At 40.6% G+C, this 20,671-nt stretch overlaps 1 protein-coding gene across 1 annotated transcript; it reads left to right on the top strand.

Moving 5' to 3' along the window:
• The first annotated feature begins 7,822 nt into the window (after positions 1–7,822).
• On the top strand, positions 7,823–18,521 carry slc35b3 (solute carrier family 35 member B3). The gene is made up of 10 exons (XM_038725801.1): positions 7,823–8,061; positions 8,976–9,212; positions 11,002–11,123; positions 11,374–11,528; positions 13,294–13,401; positions 13,653–13,750; positions 13,983–14,075; positions 15,446–15,557; positions 15,831–15,900; positions 16,759–18,521. Exons 2-10 carry the CDS (start codon positions 8,997–8,999, stop codon positions 16,907–16,909), a joined length of 1,125 nt encoding a protein of 374 aa, XP_038581729.1. The 5' UTR covers positions 7,823–8,061; positions 8,976–8,996; the 3' UTR covers positions 16,910–18,521.
• Positions 18,522–20,671: the final 2,150 nt, after the last annotated feature.

The following is a 20,671-nucleotide window of genomic DNA, read 5'->3' as shown; positions in this document are numbered from 1 at the left end:
TGCATTACATGTTGTTTTGAATATACCTCCCTGATATGCCTATCTTTAATGCACTATCAAGTGCAGGGAGCAGAATTGCTTTAGTCTCAAAATTCAGAGCGGCAGAGCGAGAGAGAGAGGCTTTAAAATACTGTCTGTGAGAAATGCAAAATTTATGAATACCCCCCTCACATCTCAGCTTGATTTATGTGAAATAATAATACACTATTTAATGCTTAAACATAGCTAGGAGCGATCCCTGGCTATCAAGATGTACAATGGAGTAATGGGGCTGGAAGACAAATCACCTTGTGGACTTGTGATGCTTATTTAAAGGTGCTCAGGCAGATATATTAAACTATATGTAATTGTACACTAACTCTGTGCTGTAGGCAGAGGCGGCAAACACAGGAGGAGGCCAGTCATGATGCAGATGGAGTGGTGTAATCAATTTGACTCAAGCATCAGCATCCATGGCGGAGAGGCGGCAGGAGAAGGAGGGAGGAGGCGAGGGAAGACTCTTCGATCGGCTATGTTGTCATCTCATTTAGGTTTCAGCGTCCCTTACATCCATCTATACTTTTAAAGTGTCAAAAAACTTTTAAAGGATAAAACAAAACCTAAAAAACAGAGATATTTTCTGCATGAACAAAGAGGGGGGGAAAAATTGGGTTGAAAGGTTCATTCTCAGCTTTCAGCTCTGCTCTGTAGCCAGTGTGCGTCTTTTGTAAGTTTTAGCACAAGGTGTGTCAGTTTTAAAGAAGAGGAACAAAGCCAGTGGTCACACGGATCGTGATTTATGATTCACTGATTGCCTCATTTAATTAAAGCAAATGGTAAAGCCAAAGCAATGCCAAATTGTCCTGATCTGATGAATTGGACCCCTTTTACCACCAAGCGCAGGTAGGGTAAATAAACAGGGTAATTACAATGGTAAATGAAGCCTCTGTGAGCGAGCCCTGTGGGCTGTGGGCGGCTCACCCAGGATGTACTGAAGAAGTGAACAACGGGCGTTCCCGTAACTTTCTTTTATCATCTTCCCTCTGTCTCTAAAACACGGTCGTGCCAAGTAAAACATACTCGCATACACACAGACACCTACTGGGCGCGCACACACACTCTCACTCACATATTCAGTGACACACAAACCACAGCTCTCCTCCCGCCCCCATCCCCAGTGCGTTCATGTACAATTATAGCTACGGTGATCCACAGGTGTTGAATTCTTCTGGCAAGCCATAAAACATGATATGCATGATTTGTGCAGTCAGCCAGGTCTGTAATTTCATTCTCCTTTTCTTTCATTTTCCCTTCCTGGGCCACACGATCCATTTTCCTGCTTTATGAGAGTGCAGACACCCAAAGAGACTTTCAGGATGATTACATGCCCCGTGCCATGGGGGGTCTGAGGAGCCAACACACCAGCCTAAGAGCCGTGTCAAACCTGGGTGAAAACATCTATTTGAATAAGGTTTTGAATATTTGAACTGCTCAGGGTGTGTTTCATTTATCCTCCTAGACATTCAAAGCTCCTCGAGTAAAACCATCAACTTCTAGACAACCTTTGTCAGGTGCTTCTAATTTATGATTTTTGATCCACTTACGTATTCAAAACAGATGCTTTTGCCCAGGTATGCAGCCTGCTGTCATATGAGCAAGCCTGATTTAAGATCAGGACACATGCCCTCGTTGTCTTGTTAGTGTCTGGCAAAATAAATCAAGCGTACCTCACATGGCTCATGTATTTAAAAGGCAATATTCATCTACACGCAGTCAGGCCTGATGTCACAGCACGTGGGTCGGTCTGTTGGCAGAGAACTGCGGTGTCCTCCAGGGGAAACTAAACAAACTCTGTCTGCCACTTTCACAGTGTTACCTAAATGTGATCAGGGTGAGAGGTAGGTCCTCGGCTGTGGAGCACACACATTTCCAGGGTTATATTTTTATACATGCACACCTACAGTACAAACGCCAAAGGAGGAAAACTATAAATTGAGTTTGTATAAAACTGAGTCATTATTATAATCTGATCCAAGATTCACATAGGCGTATTTCTAATATTACTCTAAGATTTACCATGGCTTGCCGTTATCATAAATATAATGTTAATATCTATGTAAATAACCACCTCTCAGGGATTTAATATGAGGCTATGTTAACTAGTAAATGGGTGCATAAGGATAAATGAATGTGAAAAGCTTAATAGGCCACAGAGCAGAATTTTTGCATATTGCACAATTTCGTTGTTTTCGTAAAGCTGTCAACGGAAAGAGCTCCTCCAGCTTCAATCCATAAGTAAATAACATTCACGTGCATTAATCCTGGTGTGTGATTGACATTTCATATCTGTGACAATACTCCAAATAATTAAAAACAGAAATCTTGAAAGGTAATAGCTTCTCAAATCCATTAAGTAGTTAAAGGTTATGAGAAAAAACAGGATTATTGCTCACAGCAAAACTCCTAATTAAATGACACTACATAATTTGTTTCTCAATCCCTTTCTCTTCATAAGCACAGCGCAGGTTAAATGAATGGGAAATGAAACGTGTGTCATTTACCGTCACTCTGAGGAGACAACAAACAACCCCAACCCCCCCCAAATTCTGTCTATATGTATTAGAACAAAAGCGAGTTTGGCCGACTGGATAAGCAGACACACAATTCCTGGTAAATTGTTTGTTTAATTACTTTTTCTTTCCTTTTCTTGTGAGCACACTTGCAAAGAGGGATGCTTCCCCCTCCTGGCTGCTCATAAGAAAGCCAAAGACTTCCCAGTCTCCTGTGCCTGCCCTAAGTGCCACCTATTCACTCAGTTGTTACTGCTCATGACCTGTGTGCGGACAAATCCGTTTAACACATCTGTGCGAGTGAGTCTGCAAGGCTAACTTTTAGTTCACTGTGATTTTTACTGATGCTTTCATGATTCCTTGTTTGACTTCTGGATCAAGAGAGACTATACTCTTTACAGCGGATTATGATTTGGGCTTTGGCTCTATACTGCTTTATAATGCATATATAATGTTTTTATACATACATATATACATATACATACATACATACAGGGCTGGGCAATAAAACAAAAATGATAATCATCGCAATATAATTCTGCCTCAATAACAATATAATAATTGTTCAATATATCGTCAATAAATATTTGCTTTAATTCATTTAAATCACAAACAAATCACAAAAATAAATTCTATTAAAATATTTATGTTGTTGAAAAAAGAGGCAAGAAAAAAGATCAACTTATCATATTTGTTGAAAAAGATAGTTTTAAATGTTCTAACTCAGACTTGTGAAGTGATCCACTGTTTAGCATCAAGTGTTTGTCACATTCTGACCATAAAGATTAACCATAAGTTTAACCACATAATTAACCATCTGGTTTCTTCAGTGTCACTCAGGATTGTGATAACATTTTTGGCCATACATATATATATATATATATATATATATATATTTAAGATACATCCAAAAGAGCACAGAGGGGATGAAATAAAAAGTGGAAATTTATTTATTTTGTATATTAACAGCACAGTTTCAAGGGGCATCCTTGTGGCCTAGTGGTTAAGACCATATAACCTCAACTTCCCTGGTTCGGTTGCATTTGGGGACCTTTAATGCACGTCGTTTCCCTCCCTCTCACCCTATGTTTCCTGTTCACAGTACAGCTTTGAATCCTTCAAGAAATAACTTCAACGAGAAGGTGCAGTTCATAAACTGTACTGTATGAAGGGTGTTATATAGTGTCACTATAAATAGCTAAGGTATTGATAAGACACACATTGATGGGTCAGGCATTATTAGCGGTCAAACAATGAGGCATAGAGCAATTGTGCAATGCCTGAAATAGTGATGGGGGGAAAGTTTGACTTTCATTCAAACAGAATTCTTCTTATCATAGGAAATATATTGGTGGGGGTTGCATAAAGACTGGCTGCAACAATTTTCATTATTCAGTAATCTGAAGAATGTTTTCAAGATTAATCAATTAAAAGTCTGGCCTATGAAATGTCAGGGGAAAAAAGTAATAAAATGCACATTGCAATTTCATAAAGCCCAAGTTCACACAGTCAAACAGCTTGTTTTGTCCAACCAATTTCCTGTTTTGAAATTAATAGGCTGTTTACTGAATGTAGATTGACCCTCTCCCCTTATATAAAGCCTTCCTCCGATGGCAAATGCGTATTAAATGGAGAATCTAAGTGGTCCCACCCAACGTGCACCCCTTTGCCCTGTGATGACAGAGAACAGATGAGCTGAATTTCTAAATGTCCACAGCCACCGTGAACCAGTCTGGCTGGTCTGCCTCTGCTCTCTGGTCACTGGCAGAGAGGATGGAGGGGAAAATGAGGAAGGGGGGAGAGTGGGGGGAAGGCGTGGGACTGGGGAGGTGGGAGAAAAATGTAAGAGCAGCAAGCCTAGCAGATCAAAGAAAATAACATGGGAGAGGATATGAGTGCTTTGAGAAGTAATATAGCCGAGATAGCATCTGTTTTCCGTAGCATGCAGGAGGTTTGAGACAAGCCCTGGAAAAAGACAACGGAGAGTGAGTGCACTTTAGCCATGGCTAAGACCAAACACAAATGGGTTATTAAGAAGTCCTCAATGTAATATCTGGCTGACATTAAAGTGTCTCTTTATGAAATGATCCACTGCTGGGGCGATACTGATGCTGAAAAAATAATATGGAGGGATCATTATAAAGGGAGTGGATGTTTATATGTGCGTGGATGTGCCTCACTAGGTTATCACTAGTGACTTGTTGGATGGCTTACTAAACCCCAAGTCCTGTTCTGCAACAAAAAGCTCCAAAACAAACACTTCACACGCCTGTTATTGATTTAAATAGGCACTGTTAGTATTTCCTTAGCCTCAACTCCACACTAACCCGAATTTAAAGGATTTTTAATGAAGAGGGAACAAAGGTGATGACTAAAACCTTTTTTATTATGTGCTTCATCGAGTGTTCAGCGTATGTTTCTCAAATGTATTGCCTTGGTTGAACATGAAAAATTGTAATCAGTAGATTTTTGTAGGGAAAATAAAAGTTTCATCCTGGTATCCTTTATTTTGCTTTCATAAAAATAGCTATTGTGGTTTAAGGAGGACCTAAATTCAACAAATGTTAAAATCTGAGACACAAACTCTGTGCAGGACACTCACCCAGTTGTCTATTTTCATTTCTTTGGTCCATAGAGTATATCAAAACCATTCATAGGTCGTGCTCCCATATGAGCCTCCTGAAGATTGAATAATGTCCTTCCTGATCCGCGCTGCAAGAGGCCATATTGGATCCAGATTTCACTGGTTCAAAAGTCATTTCATTCCCCTTCATTTCTCCCTCTCCCCCTCTCCCTCTCTCTGCTTTATTCTTCTCCGACTCTCTCAAGCCTCCTCGCTGCCTGCTTTATTTATTGCAGGTCCAGTGGTGTGGTACAAGGCCATTACCCGCGCATATGTACCTTTTTGAATAATCAATAAATAATTATTTATTATTTAATAGGATCGTATGGGAAAAGGAAATGGGTTTTTATTACATAAATCCATCATGCGTGATGAATGGGTACACTTGTAAAGTTGGACGGGGGAGAAGGGAAAGTGGTCGGACAGGCCTGCGCCTGCGCTCAACTGCAGTGCCATACTGAGCACTTTCTCCACGCTAGGTTGTAAATATGACATTTTTGTCTCTTTGGGACTGTCAATTGGAGTGCAAGGGGAATGGGGGAAGGGAGATTGTAAATTCAGAGAGATTAATTAACCTTTTACATTTGCGATTCAGCCCTGCATCTGTTTCTGTTTATTGTGACCCCTATGAGCAGGGGGGTGAGAGACCTGGCCGCAGACGTCTCATTCCAAATGAGTTATTAACAGAATTTTTTGAATAGATGGAAAAATTGTAGCCTGGCCATTTAGTGTCATAAAGGCCGGGTTGGCGAGGCGGCAGGGGCCTCCCAGGGACAGGAGGCAATACCATTACAATCAAATCTGAGATGGAAGAGGGATTGAGCTGTCCATTCTGAATTTTTATATTGTCAGAGGGCCGGGGAGGAAATAATGCCATCCTGGAGTGTATTAACCTCTGGCTGGGGAAAGAGGACAGGGAGTGGGAGAGAGAGAGGAAGAAGGCAGAGGGAGGGATTTGAGATTGGACAGCAGGGAGAAAAGAGGAGAGGAATGAAGGGGCAATGGTTTCATGCCTTATATGCTGGGGAAGCCAAAGAGGGAGAGACAGGGATATGAGATGGCCGAGAGACAGAGCCAGAACAGAAGAGGGGAGAGCAGGGGATAATGTAATAAGAATTTAGAGAGAAAGACTGAAAGAAATGTAGGGGGAGGAAAGCATATATGGACATGACTTCAAGGGGTAGGAGGAGGACAGTTTATGGGAAAGAGAGAGGAAAAGAAGGAAGAAGAGAGGGTTGCCCCGGTAGCTCAAATATCATGTATCAAGGCTAAGCCCGGTTTCAATTCCAGCCTGGGCCCTTGGCTGCATGTCATCCCCTCTCACTCTCTCCAGTCTTTTCTGTCCATCTCTCCAGCTATCCATCACTATCACAATAAAGCACACATGCCCAAAAAAATCTTTACGAAGAACAGGGAAAAGAAAAGGGACTCTTGTACAAAAACAGGAATGACGTGCAGGGAAGAGATGACGGAGGCAGGAGGAGAAGTTGTAGGTATAAAGCTGCTCTACAGCGTATACCTAACCACAACATTAAGATGATACCTGAACATGATAATCATATTGTAGATTTTTTTGTTCAATTTCTCTACACCTCTTCCATTTCATTATGAGCACACCATTATTTCTTTGACATTTTAAGAGGTGCAAGAAGTACCCAGACCCTTTACTGAGTGCTACGTGGCAATAACACAACTTCAAAAATAACCCCTTTACAAGTAAAAGTCCGGCATTCAAAATTGTACAGTATTGTACAAGTCTCTGCAGCAAAAATTACTTAAAAGTTCAAACATAAAAGTACTAATTATGAAGCAGAATAGCCACAGTGAGTGATATTTTATCATAGTTATACATATATACACGCACACACAGACATGGTCATTGTTATTGTATTGTTACTGATGCATGAACATGTAAGTAGCGTTTTTATGTTGTACATGGTCGAAATGGAGTTAATTTTATAACAATGCATCTATAAACTGATAATGTTTTTTTTTGCCAATTCTTAATCTGCAAACTACTTTAGTTGTCAAAAGTACAACATTTCACTCTCAATGTAGTGGAATACAAGTAGAAAGTAGAATAAAGTTGAAATACTCAAGTAAAGTACAAGTAACGTTATGTCATAATTATAGTCCCGTATTTGAGTAAATGTATTTACTTTCTACTACTAGAGATTGTCCTCAGGCTACTGTTTTTGAGTCTTATTAATTTGACTGTCCTTTAAATGGTCCCTTTAAAATATTAAATGGACCAATGAAATAGTATATGATACATTGATATACTTATTCGAGACTTTTAAGGAAGAAAAACATGCTTGTTGAAGCATTCCGCAGTACGGAACGACGATGCTAATCCGGATAAACTAGCAAAACCTGCATGTGTTTGAGTGCACGGCAGCGGAGAGAGAGGAGGCAGCAAACTCACCGAGCAACTCAACATGGATTCTTCAACACAGGTAAAACATGCAGCCGGGGCCGAATAACTTTCACCAAAAGCATGTAGTCGTTTTCTGAACGTCCCTGTGCACTGTTCATGTCGCAGGCTAATATACTTTACATTTAAGACTGAATTGTAGCAGCCTGTTTACAGTGCTGATTCACCTGCTACAGCGCGTGGTTACGTTGACCAATAGCGTGTCAGTTCAGAGGTCGGAACGGAGCGGAAGTTGTTGGCTGCTTCTGCCGCTGGATCAAGTGCAGGCAGCTTTTAGCAGAAGCTAACACGCTTCTTCTCGTCTTTTAGCTGTCTGTCACTGGAAAATAATAAAATGAAATCGTTCAAAATGTGCGAGAGATGAAGCCGGTACGTCTACTGAAATGATTTACACCGGCTTCGCCTCTAGAGAAGAGGATAAGCTAACGTAAAGAAACCCGGAAGTGTTGTTGAAGGTAACAAGCTTGCTAGTGTAGCTTGGCTTGTTTGGCTGAGAAATGGAAATTAGGGACGACATACGGCGCTGGTAGTAATCCTGTCATAGGAATGACATTAATTGTTAGGATTACCACTTGTCTTTAAATGCTTAATATATGATAGCTAATTGAATGACAGCTTTTACTTCAGTCGTTAGCCACCAGCTACTTCATGTAGCCTAGCTTACGTTAACGTTATTGTCTGTCATACTTTTTCTAAACACAGTCTACATGTAGCAAATGTTCGTATCGCTTACTACAAATTTAACGTTACTGTTGTTTGAGATGTCTTGTTGAATGTGATGCAGCGGTTTGGATTATATATGTTGATGCATGTTAAACAATCCCCTACATAATACAATACAGACTGACTAACGTTACAGGTAATTAAGGGTTGTGATTAACGTTAGTGATACAAAACAGAGAAAAAGAGTCATATTTTAGAATAAAAAAACAACACAATGAATGCTTTTAGTTTCCAAACAAAGGTGAGGAATACATGACATATGCTGTAACAACTATTATGCTGCGTTAGCAGTCTGAGCATAAATGAAAGCAGGTACTCAAAAGGTCAGTGCGTACATCTCCAACGTGTCTTTGAACAGGTATTTGCTTGTATTGGTATTATACTTTTGGAAACACTGTCACTATGTATTTTTTCATTGTCAGATGATGAAAGCTTCAGTCTTATTTTCAGTCTTATCCACTCTGTTATATCAGATGAGTTACTTAATGTTACTTTACTGTATGTGAAGGTATATCTGTTTTGCTAATCCACAAGAATGATGTAATGCCTCCTGGAGCTTTGCTCTGTATTCCTACCAAAACTCAGGGCTACGCTTGGCACTTGTCCTGTATGAATATTGCCCGAATCTCTCTTTGTGTTCCCACAGCTCCCAGCAGCCACAGACACAATGAGTGCCAAATATGGCCTGGTGGGCTACAACAGTTCACGGAAGCACATTTCAATCTCCATCCCATCGTCCACAGAGGTGATGTCGCCCCACATAAAGTCTGTGGAGGAGCTGAGGGTGCTGGGAATCAACCTAAGCAGCTTCAGTTCCCCCACACAGTTCTTCATCTGCGTGGCTGGAGTCTTCGTCTTTTACCTCATCTATGGATACCTGCAGGTAACACGGGAGGAAAGACACGGTCTGAGAGCACACACACACACGTGGTAAAATATCTTAATATCTATAAATATAAATATCTAATCAGTTGAAGCTTGTTACAGTGAAAGGATAGCGCTGGTGTGAAGCATCTGCAACTCTGTTTGCATGTACAGATACAAAAGGCTGGCAACTTTAGTCTTTTGAAAGTTTGTTTACATATTCTGTTTTATTAAATGAGCTGTGTTCCTATCTGTCTAGTTAGAAAAAGAATCTGGTACTTGTGGCTTGAAATACCAGTGGCCTGTACTACAGAGGGAATTCAACCTACTCAGAGATAACTCAGGGTTATCAAGCAAACTCAAGGTTGACAAACTCTCACTGCCTACACTTGAGTTAAACGGTATTATGCCGGTGAATAAGATTTTGGGTAGTTGAGTCGGTGTTAACCCAGTATTAACTTAATTGGAGTTGCGCACGTTCGTATAAAAGGGACGTGTTCAGAGATTTCTCGCAATGACGCATGCTCCGTATTTTCCCCAGAAAAATGCACATTGATTGTGTCAGGTTATGAGGAGTCTAAAGACATGTCAACAGCCAAATCTAACACCATGGCAGCTGACAAAGCTCGTTGGCATCGCATTGAGTAAATTTGTAATTATCTTCAGTGTTCTTATTGTAGGCTAATTCTTTATCATGTATATATGGACTCTTCTTTTGTATATCATGATACCTATATCATAATATCATTAAGATGTAAAGGTACAGCAGATTATATCCATTGTAATAAAAGAATTGGAGCCAGGGGAAAGAATTTCCAAGGTTAATGTGGTAGTTTTATGAGAAACTAATTACCACAAATCTACAAGTTAAAATCTTGAATAGGCTATATTCTCTGACATTGTATTCATACATTTATTAGTGTTTTTTTTTGTTTGTTTTTTTTGTTTTTTTTCAAGGAACCACATCACTTCACTTTGCAAGGCTGCAACATTACACACACTCGTCTGCCGTGTATTATGCATGCAGTGGAAAATTATATTAGACTTCACAATCGGATTTAGCAGTGAGTTTAGCCCACAACACTATATTATCATGAACCTTAGAGACTTTGCCGTGAATTGGGTGTAGGCTATTCGAAACACCAGAGTGATTTGGATTTTTTGTGACTTTAATTTCAGGGAATTTGTTCTTGTAAATTTGCTACTTCCATCTTGGATTTTTTTCTCGGGTTATTAACCCTCACCCTGGCTCCGTATTTTTTGGACACGTGAAATAGTCAATCTAAAAAAGTGAAAATAGTTAGGATAATTCCATTATAGCCTACAAATGGGCTACACCTCAGAAACTGGCCCGTTATTTAATTAATATATATATATGCCAAATGCTGTTGTGTTCTAAATAACGTCATTTCAGCTGCAACCGCAGTGGAACAAATCAGGATGAAATCTAAAAATATTTTATCAAATGGTGTGTACCTATCATTAACACTGAGTACAGATGTGGTGTGTAGTCCACTATAGGGTAACTTCGAGTTAACCACGAACAGAACCTGCTCGGAGAAGTTTTGAGATGCAGCGTAAATTGCCATGGCAACAGACCTCGGTTAACACCTATCCACCTTTCATAGTAATCAGGAAGTTACACACGACATCACAATTTTACTCCTGAAGTTTCCTGGATAAGCCAGTTACCTCGCTTCGTAGTACAGGCCACAGATGACATATAATCAAAGTTTGTATTTCACAGCAAGGGCCTCGGAAGATTATCATTACATGCTTTGTGATTCTTTATTTGTCCCTTCGTCCAGGAGTTGATATTTTCAGTTGAAGGATTCAAGCCTTTTGGTTGGTACCTCACACTGGTCCAGTTCGGCTTCTACTCCATTTTTGGACTAGTGGAGCTTCAGCTCACACAGGACAAACGCAGAAGGTAAATAAACTCCTGCTCCCAGATGACTTTACGCTTTTTTAATTTATTCAGGTTTATCACTGTGACTTATTTGTAATAGTTTTTTTGTGATACTATAATTCACATTTGATAACAGTATTCTTTTAAGATGTATAACCCATCTTTAGCAGATGTTTTTGGAAGAATTGGTGGTGACCAGTTTTTGTTAAATCTTCTGGTGTTTCACATGGAAATCCATTTATCAACTACTTTATATTTCCCCGTCTTCCAGGATACCAGGGAAGACCTATATGATTATAGCATTTCTAACAGTGGGCACTATGGGCCTCTCCAATACCTCTCTGGGCTACCTGAACTACCCTACACAGGTCATCTTCAAGTGCTGTAAACTCATCCCAGTCATGATTGGGGGAGTGTTTATACAAGGTAGGCTTATTCTACTGTATATGTATTTACACACAGACCTCACAAGTGTAACTAGGTATTTACTTGGGCTGGTGGTTTGTGCTGCTCAAGAGCTGTGAATAAAACAGCTTTTTCTTTAATCCATCTTTCTCTTTATGAAATCATTTTGTTCTCCCATGACGCCTTAATTCTGGGATGTGGGTTCAATGCAATTCATTGTTTGTCCCAAGTGGGACAATTTGTGCTACAGCAAGCTTTTAAAACACAGACAAAGTATCAAAAACATACAATATATACAGACACAACAAAATGTAAGAAACATACATTGAACATGTCCACTGTAGCCGCACAGGGCTTATAGTTAGGCACACTGACCCTAGTTCACTGACCATTCAATGTAATATACATCCATCACCATTAACAGCACCTCGCACCAGCACATTATGCAGTATACATCAACATTAGCCAATAAACATTACATTACAGATAAAATATACTGCACCGCAATATTAAAATATTAAAAACATTCAAATATTAAACACATTTAAACATAATTGCCAGAGTGACTATTGCTATCGTTATCATCTCTTGCTATTAGCATTCAGGGCTTGAATGGAGACAGTGATGAAGGAGTTCTTATACCTGTTTTGTGGCAATAGGGGCCACACATTTTTTATTCAAAAGATAAAGGAAAATAAAGGTTGCATCGTTTCTTAATAATAAAAAAAACATCTTTTGCTTATTGATCTTAAAATCAGTCAGGAGAGGTAGATTTTGGAAAAGGTACATTTTACAACTTATTTCAGTTATGTTTCCTTTGAAGTGATGACCACCTTTGAACATGCAATATCTGCTTTTTGTCTGTATCTGTGTTTTCGGTTGTCAGTGCCCAGTCGGCTCCACGCTCTTGGTTCTGTCTGTCCTTTCATCCTCACACTGGCCTTCTCAAGGTTCTGTGTCCTCAACCTCAGACAGGTTTTGTGTGGTTTTAGCCTTCCTGTGTCTCTCTCTCTCCCCCCCCCCTCCCCCCTCACTGGATGGGTAGATGTGAGGACCACGGTCCCTCAAGGGGTCGAGTGGAAAACAGAATTTGTTCACTTAGAATGCAAAGAGGAAAGAAAGTGGGAGAGAGTCATGGATGGATGGATGGATGGATGGATGAAGGGAGGGGTGTGGGGTTGCATCTGATGTGAAGCCCTTCAAAGGCGAGTCGGGGGAATCAAAGCCAACCACGGCCGACCTGATGCTGCGTCCCCTTGTCAACCTGAAGGCATCTATCCGTCAGCCTGTTTTTAGAAGACTCCTTCATCCCGTTGTCCCCCCTCTCCCCCCCCCCTTTTTTTTTCACACAGCCTTTTTTTTTTGGTGCATTGTTACGTGCACAACCTCAGAAACTTTAAATTGTCAAGAATACCCATTGTAAAAACTTTTACTTACATTTTTACCTGAATCCAATGTCAACTTCTTTTATTTAAAAAGAGATGAGTCATCTTTTGAAGATTTCTTTGCTAGCTGTGCTTGAGGGGGAGTACTCTCGCTGCGCAATGTCTCAGTTTGGTTTCTCTGTGTTTGTGATGTTGTGAAAAGGTTTTGGAAGTTTTACCAGTTGCATACATTTCAGTTTAGTTTTGATGCCGGTATAATCTCTAAAACTTAGTCCTTGTTTTCCTCTGTGAAGTCAGTCAAAATGTGATTTAGGAGATTTTAGGAGTTTCTGTTTCTGATTAGATTTCAGAATTGCAGAGAGACATTCAAAATGATTCAGTGTTGTGTGTTTGTGTTCCAGGTAAACGCTATAATCTGGCTGATGTGTCTGCTGCTCTCTGCATGAGTCTGGGACTCATCTGGTTTACGCTAGCCGACAGCAAAGTGGCCCCCAACTTCAACGTCACAGGTAATTTCTTCTACATCCAACAGCCGACTCCAGCGGCTTTACAGAAGTGCTCTAATACTACCACATCTTCATGCTATACTCTCATGGTCAGTCTGTCTTTACTAAAAGGTGCGTGCAGCATTGCATATGAAGTGTGCAGGTGTGTTTTGCTAAGGGCGAACTCACTAGCTTATTGCTGTAAAGCGTCAGCTAAAATGTGTTCAGATATCCATGTTTTTAGTTTTGTGTGTTTATGTGTGTGTTGCGTACAGGTGTTCTCCTCATCTCCCTGGCACTGTGTGCAGACGCCGTCATTGGAAACGTGCAGGAGAAAGCAATGAAACTCCATAATGGCTCCAACTCTGAAATGGTACCCTGTTTATCTTTCCGAACAAACTATATACTGTAAGCACATAATAAAGTATTTGAGTCTACTGGCAACTAGATCAGTTGACACAATATTGGGGGCGATGTGGAATATATTGCTCTACTTGACTGTTACATCAGAAGAGCACTGCTATGTCCCACGTTTGGGCTGTGAGAATAGTTATTATTCTGTGTGTGATGTCACTGACTGGTCACATTGGGGCTTGTGTTGACAGGTGCTGTACTCGTACTCCATCGGTTTTGTCTACATACTGACAGGCCTGCTCTGTGTGGGTGGGCTGGGGCCAGCAGTGGCATTTTGCTCAGAGGTGAGTATACTAGACACCCCTGCCACTTTATGTGACTTCCCACTGACTGATATTATCGCAGAGGTCATTTACTGCATGTATGTATGTATGTTCAGCTTTAGGTTGCAAACATGTTGCCAAAGTCGTGCTCCTCAAGCGGGAACCTCCAGGCCTGAAAAGTGAGGCCAATGTCAGTGCCTTAAACCTGCCCGGTTGCAAAAAGAAGTCCGATTGCATTTAGGCCCCATCCACACTACTCCATTTTAGTTTACAAATTAAAGCTACGTATGCACATCTATTGGCCATTCAGGTACACTGGGCATGTGTGTGCCGGTGTAAACATGAAGCAGGTGGTCTATCCCATAGTTACAGAAGATTTGGCAAAAGAATAAAGAAATGCAGACGAAGAATCAGACCAGATTTTTTTTTTTGCATGCACCAATAACAAGCTGGGACTGTTAATGAATGTAACACAGGACTGTGGTGGCGGAAAACAGACTGGGAGTCGTTGCAAAGTAAACGGCGACATGTAGTAGCCTACAAATGTAGGCAGATAGCCCTAAGTGTTATTTGCACGGTACAGAATATTTTCATAAAAATACCGACTCAAAAACTCTTTCAGTAGCATTGTGTGTCTGCTTTGCATGACTTATAAGACCCAATCAGAGAGCAGAGCGTTATTGTTTCTAAAGTCCTCCGTTTTTGCCCGTCTTCACTAAAACACTCTCCAGCGTTTTGAAACGCAAAATGGGGTCAGCAGCGTTTCAAAACTTCTCCATTTTAGGCCTTCGTTTTGGCCGTTTTAGTCTGGACCGGAGGTGCAAACGTAGCAAAAGGTCTCCATTTTAATTAGAAAACGCAGTAGTGTGGATGGGGCCTTAGTCTACTTCTCAGCATATTTATTACCTCAGTAAATACTTTCCTAATGACTTTATGGTCTCAATCATTAGTTTAAAGTCTTCTCGAATACAACATGATGTTTATTTTGTAAATTATGGTCCGATTTAGAGGAAAATAGACGATGAAGCAGGGGATGCTTGCGTGGCTACCTTGTGATTTATAACTTGCTACCATGGCGACCTGTCAATCAGGCTAGAGGCTACTCATATCCACTGCACTGTGCACATTTAACTAGCGCTGCTGAAAAAACTTATTAGGAGTCGGCTGTTAATTTTGAGGTACGTAAGTTCTGTTTTAAGCTTGTTTTTGGCTAGCTAAAATTAGCATCCCAGTTATGATCACAGTTAACATGAATTACGGATGCACCTAGCTAACCAAGCTAGCTAGCTGTATGGTCTCGTCCAAATTAAGTCACGTCCGGTGTCTTTTGGTTTGTGTAAAAAAATTAAAAAATAAATTGTAATGACTTTTTATCCTCTCCTCCCTCCCAGCATCCAGTGAAGACATATGGTTATGCGTTCTTCTTCTCTCTTACGGGTTATTTTGGAATCTCCTTTGTGCTGGCCTTGATCAAGCTCTTTGGTGCCCTGGTTGCAGTGACAGGTCAGAGCAGCAGTTTGTCAAGTCCTCTCCTCGTTCTGAGATAAGCTGACTAGAAACAGATTTATAATTTCTGTTTAGATGGAATATTGTCATACTTCACAATATTTTTTAAACCTAATTACAATTATAAACAATTAACAGTATATTGCCCAGCTGTAGACAATCAATGTCTGTTTGAACATATAAGACAGTCACATGTGTTTTTATTTTTATTTTGTATTAACTTTTATTTTTTATTAAGTAAAACCATAAATGTGTTTTACTGCTTTGCAGTGACCACCGGGAGAAAGGCCATGACGATTGTTCTTTCCTTCATGTTTTTCGCAAAGCCTTTCACTTTTCAGTAAGTACTGTGACCTTCTGACTTTGATCAGTTTTCTTCTAGTTTAAAGTAAGTCTACACTGACCTCTCCTTTGACCAATAAAACTTGATTTGGCTCCCCTGCCCCCGGTTTTCATGTCCTCAGTCCATTTTCAGACCTTGACTGCTCCTCTGCTTTTTCTCCTTGTCCTTCACTCTCGCTCACCCTCCAACTCCTCTGTGCTGTCAAAAGGGTCTCGTTTCCTGCTCTGCTTCTCCATCTTGACTTTCGACATGCACACACACACAAAATACAAAAAACTTTTTGTGTATCTTCATGGCCAGCTTCATTCACCCTCTGGCTGGTGTGTGCCCTCCACCATCGCTGGACTCACAGTCCCTTTCATGACTGCAATTTAAACTTTTTAAACCAAAGTATTTTAATTATCAGTATATGTACAATATTTTCAGTAAACAGCTAGTTTGACCAAACTCCAAATTACAAGTATGTTATAGATGCCTACTGGATGAATGGATTCCTCCACAAGATATTCCCTCGTTTGGCATTTTGAACGCAATCTAACACATCCGTCCAAAATCTTCCATAGCCTCAATGAAAGCATGTGAAATAGTTCTCAGGAGTGTTTAATGTATTACATGCGTACTCGTGTGTGTGTGTGTGTGTGTGTGTGTGTGCGCACGCTAGAACCAAAAAAACAGACCCACATCTTGTAAGTAGGAAATCTAATAGAGAACTTGTTTGTCCATGACCATCTTGTTGAACTTCTCTCTACTTTACACTGTATCATATTAATACATTAGCATTAATTGCACTTGGTGGTCCACTTCATTTCTGCCACCACCTAAAGATATCCAACCTTTCTGTTTCCCCTTTCTCAGGTACATCTGGGGCGGCCTTCTGGTGCTCTTCGGCATCTTCTTGAATGTTTACAGTAAAAACCGAGAGAAAATGAAACTTCCCACCGTCAAGGACCTCAAGAGCTGGCTGCTGACAGGAAAGAAAGTCCGATTTCTGTCACAAAACGTATAGGAGGCACCCACAGGCATAGCAGAAGTCCTGCGCTGGCAGACTATACGTCTGTTCGGTTGGCCCACCTGTCTCAGGCGATATGCTGAAGCACGTGCCCGAGCTATAAGCCTCATCCCCACAACATTGAGCCAAGGATGGGTATACGGAGTCTGACCACCAATCAGCCTCAAAGTCAGCTCACACGCGATTAAGCTACGATGGGTGTTGAGCCGCTGTGTCACGTGTCAATCTACCACTACGCCACTGGTGTAGAACTTAGTCAACTCTCAAACTCTCTGCAGCAAACTGAAGGAACTCTGTCTTTTACAAAGGGATCAGTGCTAGCAGGTTCTTCAAAAAGCAATGATTCAGAGCCCCCACAGAAACACAGAGGAGGACAACCCTTAGGACTTTAAGACTCTCTAAAGGGAAGCCAGCGCCTTAGCTAACCAAATTGCAGAGTTTTGCACTGGAAATGACTTGCACACTTAAACCCTCGAGTCGTTGGGGGGTTGAAAACTGAAACGTTGGAAGAAAAGAGCACAGAGCAACATGTTAACCCGCCCTGTCTGAAATGAATGTTTGTCCCCCACCTTAATCGAGGGAAAAAAAAAACAACATATTGATTAAAAAGGCATATTTGCCCCCGCATGTGCCAGAAAGGCATAACAAAATGTTGTTTTACCTAATCATTGTCTTGATAAAAGCTTTTATCATAGTTTGTTGGTAATTTATATCTGACTGTGCCCTAAAATGTGGGGTCTGTGGGATCAGAAGGTGGTGGGAAAAAATGGAGACATTTTTTTCTTGTGTACATCAAAATTGTGATAAACTGCCATAATTTGCTAACCATGTTTGGGTGAAAGGGTACCATTCTTTTTACATTAAAACAAACAGAGACGTTCCTCTTCTTCAAGGTGTGTGTGTGTGTGTATGTGTGTGTGTTCGTGTGTGTGTGTGTTCGTTCGTGTTCCCTCCCCTTGCACCGCTTGAGAGAAGAGTTGAAATGTTGCCAAACTGTGTGTGTGTTTATCCATCCAGTGGCCTTAGGCATGTTTGATTACGAGTCCTGAAAAAAAGATACCACTGCTACACAGAAAATAAACAGCACTCTTCACTGTGCCTAGGCTGTCCTATTCACTTGGATGTATCTGTGTGTGTCATTCACCTGGTTCTTCATCAATACACTTCCTCTGTTGAACCACACCATTCCATGTTGTGTTTGAGATGTACAAGTTTTGGGGTTTTTTTCTCTACTGGTAATTTTTTGTCCTCAATGACAATAGTGTTCCTACCAAGAACACATTATTAAGTAACTGTAGTAGGTGATTGCATGGTAAATTTTGGATTGTTGTTTATATTTGGGCTGCATTGCATACACCACCTTCACTGAATCCACTGAAGCACTGAATTTTGTATAAATATCACTGCATCTGGTTTCAATGGGGTAAATGTGATCAGTGCATAAAATGTCATTGCCTGAGAGTTCTGTGCTTTTCCAGTCCCGTTCAGGTTGCAGCATATAGTTAAACCTGTTTAACAGCAGAGCTCTTATGGGACATTTGCTTTTATGTATTTTCATTTGATCCATACACCTTGATTATAGTAGTAAATATACAACTTTTTAAAAGTTTCTAATTTTGGTCTTATAATTTAAGACACATACACAGTCAAATCCATTGGAACACTTTTATTATGAGTTTAAATATCCACACAATATAAATCAATTCTTGTCCTGAGATAAATGACTTGAAAGCTGCCGGGTTGCCAAGTGATTAGAGATTCTCTCGTGCAGGAAACCAGTGCGGATGATCTGCTGACCTCTTATTGGAGATATACAGGCAAGAAGAGGATTTCCTTACAGGTGTCAAAAATGTTTTATATTAAATCCATTCACATGTCCAGAACTGAAAATCTGATACAGTTTTTTAAAAATTGATTGTAAACAACAAAATCCAGTCATGGAAATATTTAGGCTAGGAATAAATTGGAAATGTTCAAGTCATTTGTCCTTGATGATGGCTTCACTGCCATAGCGAGGTGTGAAATGACAGAGACTTGCCAGCTCGGCAGGAGGCAGCTGAGTGTGGCTCTCCCTGTGATCCTAATCGAGGCCCAGATATTACAGTCTCACTTCCAGGCGGGACACCTAACGCTGGGCCAATTAGTAATTTGGTATTTCATAAAATTTGGCAGCTTGTGTCTGATGACAAACTGACAAAGATCCTCTCTCCTCCAGGGAAACCTTGGCAGTACAGCAGGGTACACACAGACACACACACACACTGAGAGCTGCTGAGTGTTTCTTCCTAAGCAAAGTGGTGTTGTTGAACATATTGGGAGCACGTAACTCGATTGAAAACAGAAAATGACTTTGGATGCATTCTTGTTTGGCAGCAGATTCAGGTTTCACACAAGCACAAAATGGAAAAATTCTTCCTTCAAGAGGCCTTTTTTATGACATACTGCGCCTTGCTAAACTACTTTTTATATGATTGATGAGCAGTGAAACAGTCCATTAGAGGTGGAGAGGTCATGTTGCAGTGTTAAAACATTGGATTGCCATTATATACACCTTTGACATGCTGCGTACAGTACTGCTTCATCGCTATGGGGACGGCTGTTCTCTTCCAGCTCCCTGAAAGGTCATTATGGGATGGGAAAGCCCAGTTGACCCAAGGCAAAGTACATCATTTGTCTTTTAGCACCAGGAGAACACACCTAACAAAGCAGGCTGACCCCTGTTAGAACGCTGAGGATTTAGATCATTTTTCAAAGCCACATAGGAATTTGCCATCCACTGAAGTCAGCTGTTTTTTATTGGTTTAGACAAACATTTATCTTTTCTTTTTTTTGAATCATTAGTGACTTCAGGTGTTGTGTCTTTAGTGAGGCTATGAAATGATGAAACGTGAATGTATGGAATTGTTTCCTTGTATGACCTGTTTCATCAATAAATTCATATATTGAATAAATTCAGATAGGCTTCCATCTGTGGTAGTACTCTTGTGTCCTTACTTTACTTTTACCTTTATCTCTCTATTTCTCCCTTTCTTTCTGCTTCCTCATTGTTCAACCCCCGACTTTCCATCACACACGCCTTGTAACGTAGGCCATCCACCCTCTGCTCTCACATGGCTGCAGCCTGTCCTAATAAATAATGGGAGGTGTCCGGAGCTCATCATCCCAGCAAATAGGCTGCAATATAATATGCGGTCCACTTCAGATAGGTTGCTACATAATATGTGGTCTGACCTCGGATAGCCACAGCACGGAGGGCTGGCAGCCCATTCATTATGGCTGCAATCGGTTCAGTGGGGGCAGCAAGGTGGCTAGGTGAGGGATACGCTGCCGCTCTCGCAGAGACACGTACAAACTCACCTGCTCTCTCACACACACAATCCTTGTTGTCCTTGGCTAAATAGGAGGTACACAAACAAATATAGAGACCATAGATTTATGAACCCCAAACTTGAATGTAGCGACTTGTATGATTATTTAGTTGTCAGTATTTAAATGAGACAAGATTCACATCTTGTATTTTTTTGAATGTTGAACATTTTAAATCGGTCTTCATGTGTATAAGAAATTTTTTGACATTTTGGGAAATACGCTTACAGTATATTCTTACTAAGATCGATACCACTCCTGTGTGTAGGATACATATAACCCGTCCTCACCAGAAAAGATGCCTTATTGGTCGCCTGTGAAAGCAGCTTCTTACAACCCATATTTACGTTTATTGTTAGATGGTGACCTCTAGTGGTTGTCATAATTCTGAAG

This window comes from Micropterus salmoides, unplaced genomic scaffold, assembly GCF_014851395.1.
Source record: "Micropterus salmoides isolate LMB-PRFRI ecotype aquatic unplaced genomic scaffold, ASM1485139v1 Ms_hic_scaffold_1, whole genome shotgun sequence".
NCBI classification, from domain to species: domain Eukaryota; kingdom Metazoa; phylum Chordata; class Actinopteri; order Centrarchiformes; family Centrarchidae; genus Micropterus; species Micropterus salmoides.
Note: the sequence above shows the minus strand (reverse complement) of the source record. Positions and strands in the feature narration are given on the sequence as shown.

Bases quoted from the DNA above. Each gene is read 5' to 3' on its own strand.
- slc35b3 (XM_038725801.1), top strand. From the start codon at position 8,997: ATGAGTGCCAAATATGGCCTGGTGGGCTACAACAGTTCACGGAAGCAC. The intron at 11,124-11,373 runs GTAAATAAACTC...CCCGTCTTCCAG, and splicing joins ACACAGGACAAACGCAGAAG to GATACCAGGGAAGACCTATA. The intron at 14,076-15,445 runs GTGAGTATACTA...CCTCCCTCCCAG, and splicing joins CAGTGGCATTTTGCTCAGAG to CATCCAGTGAAGACATATGG.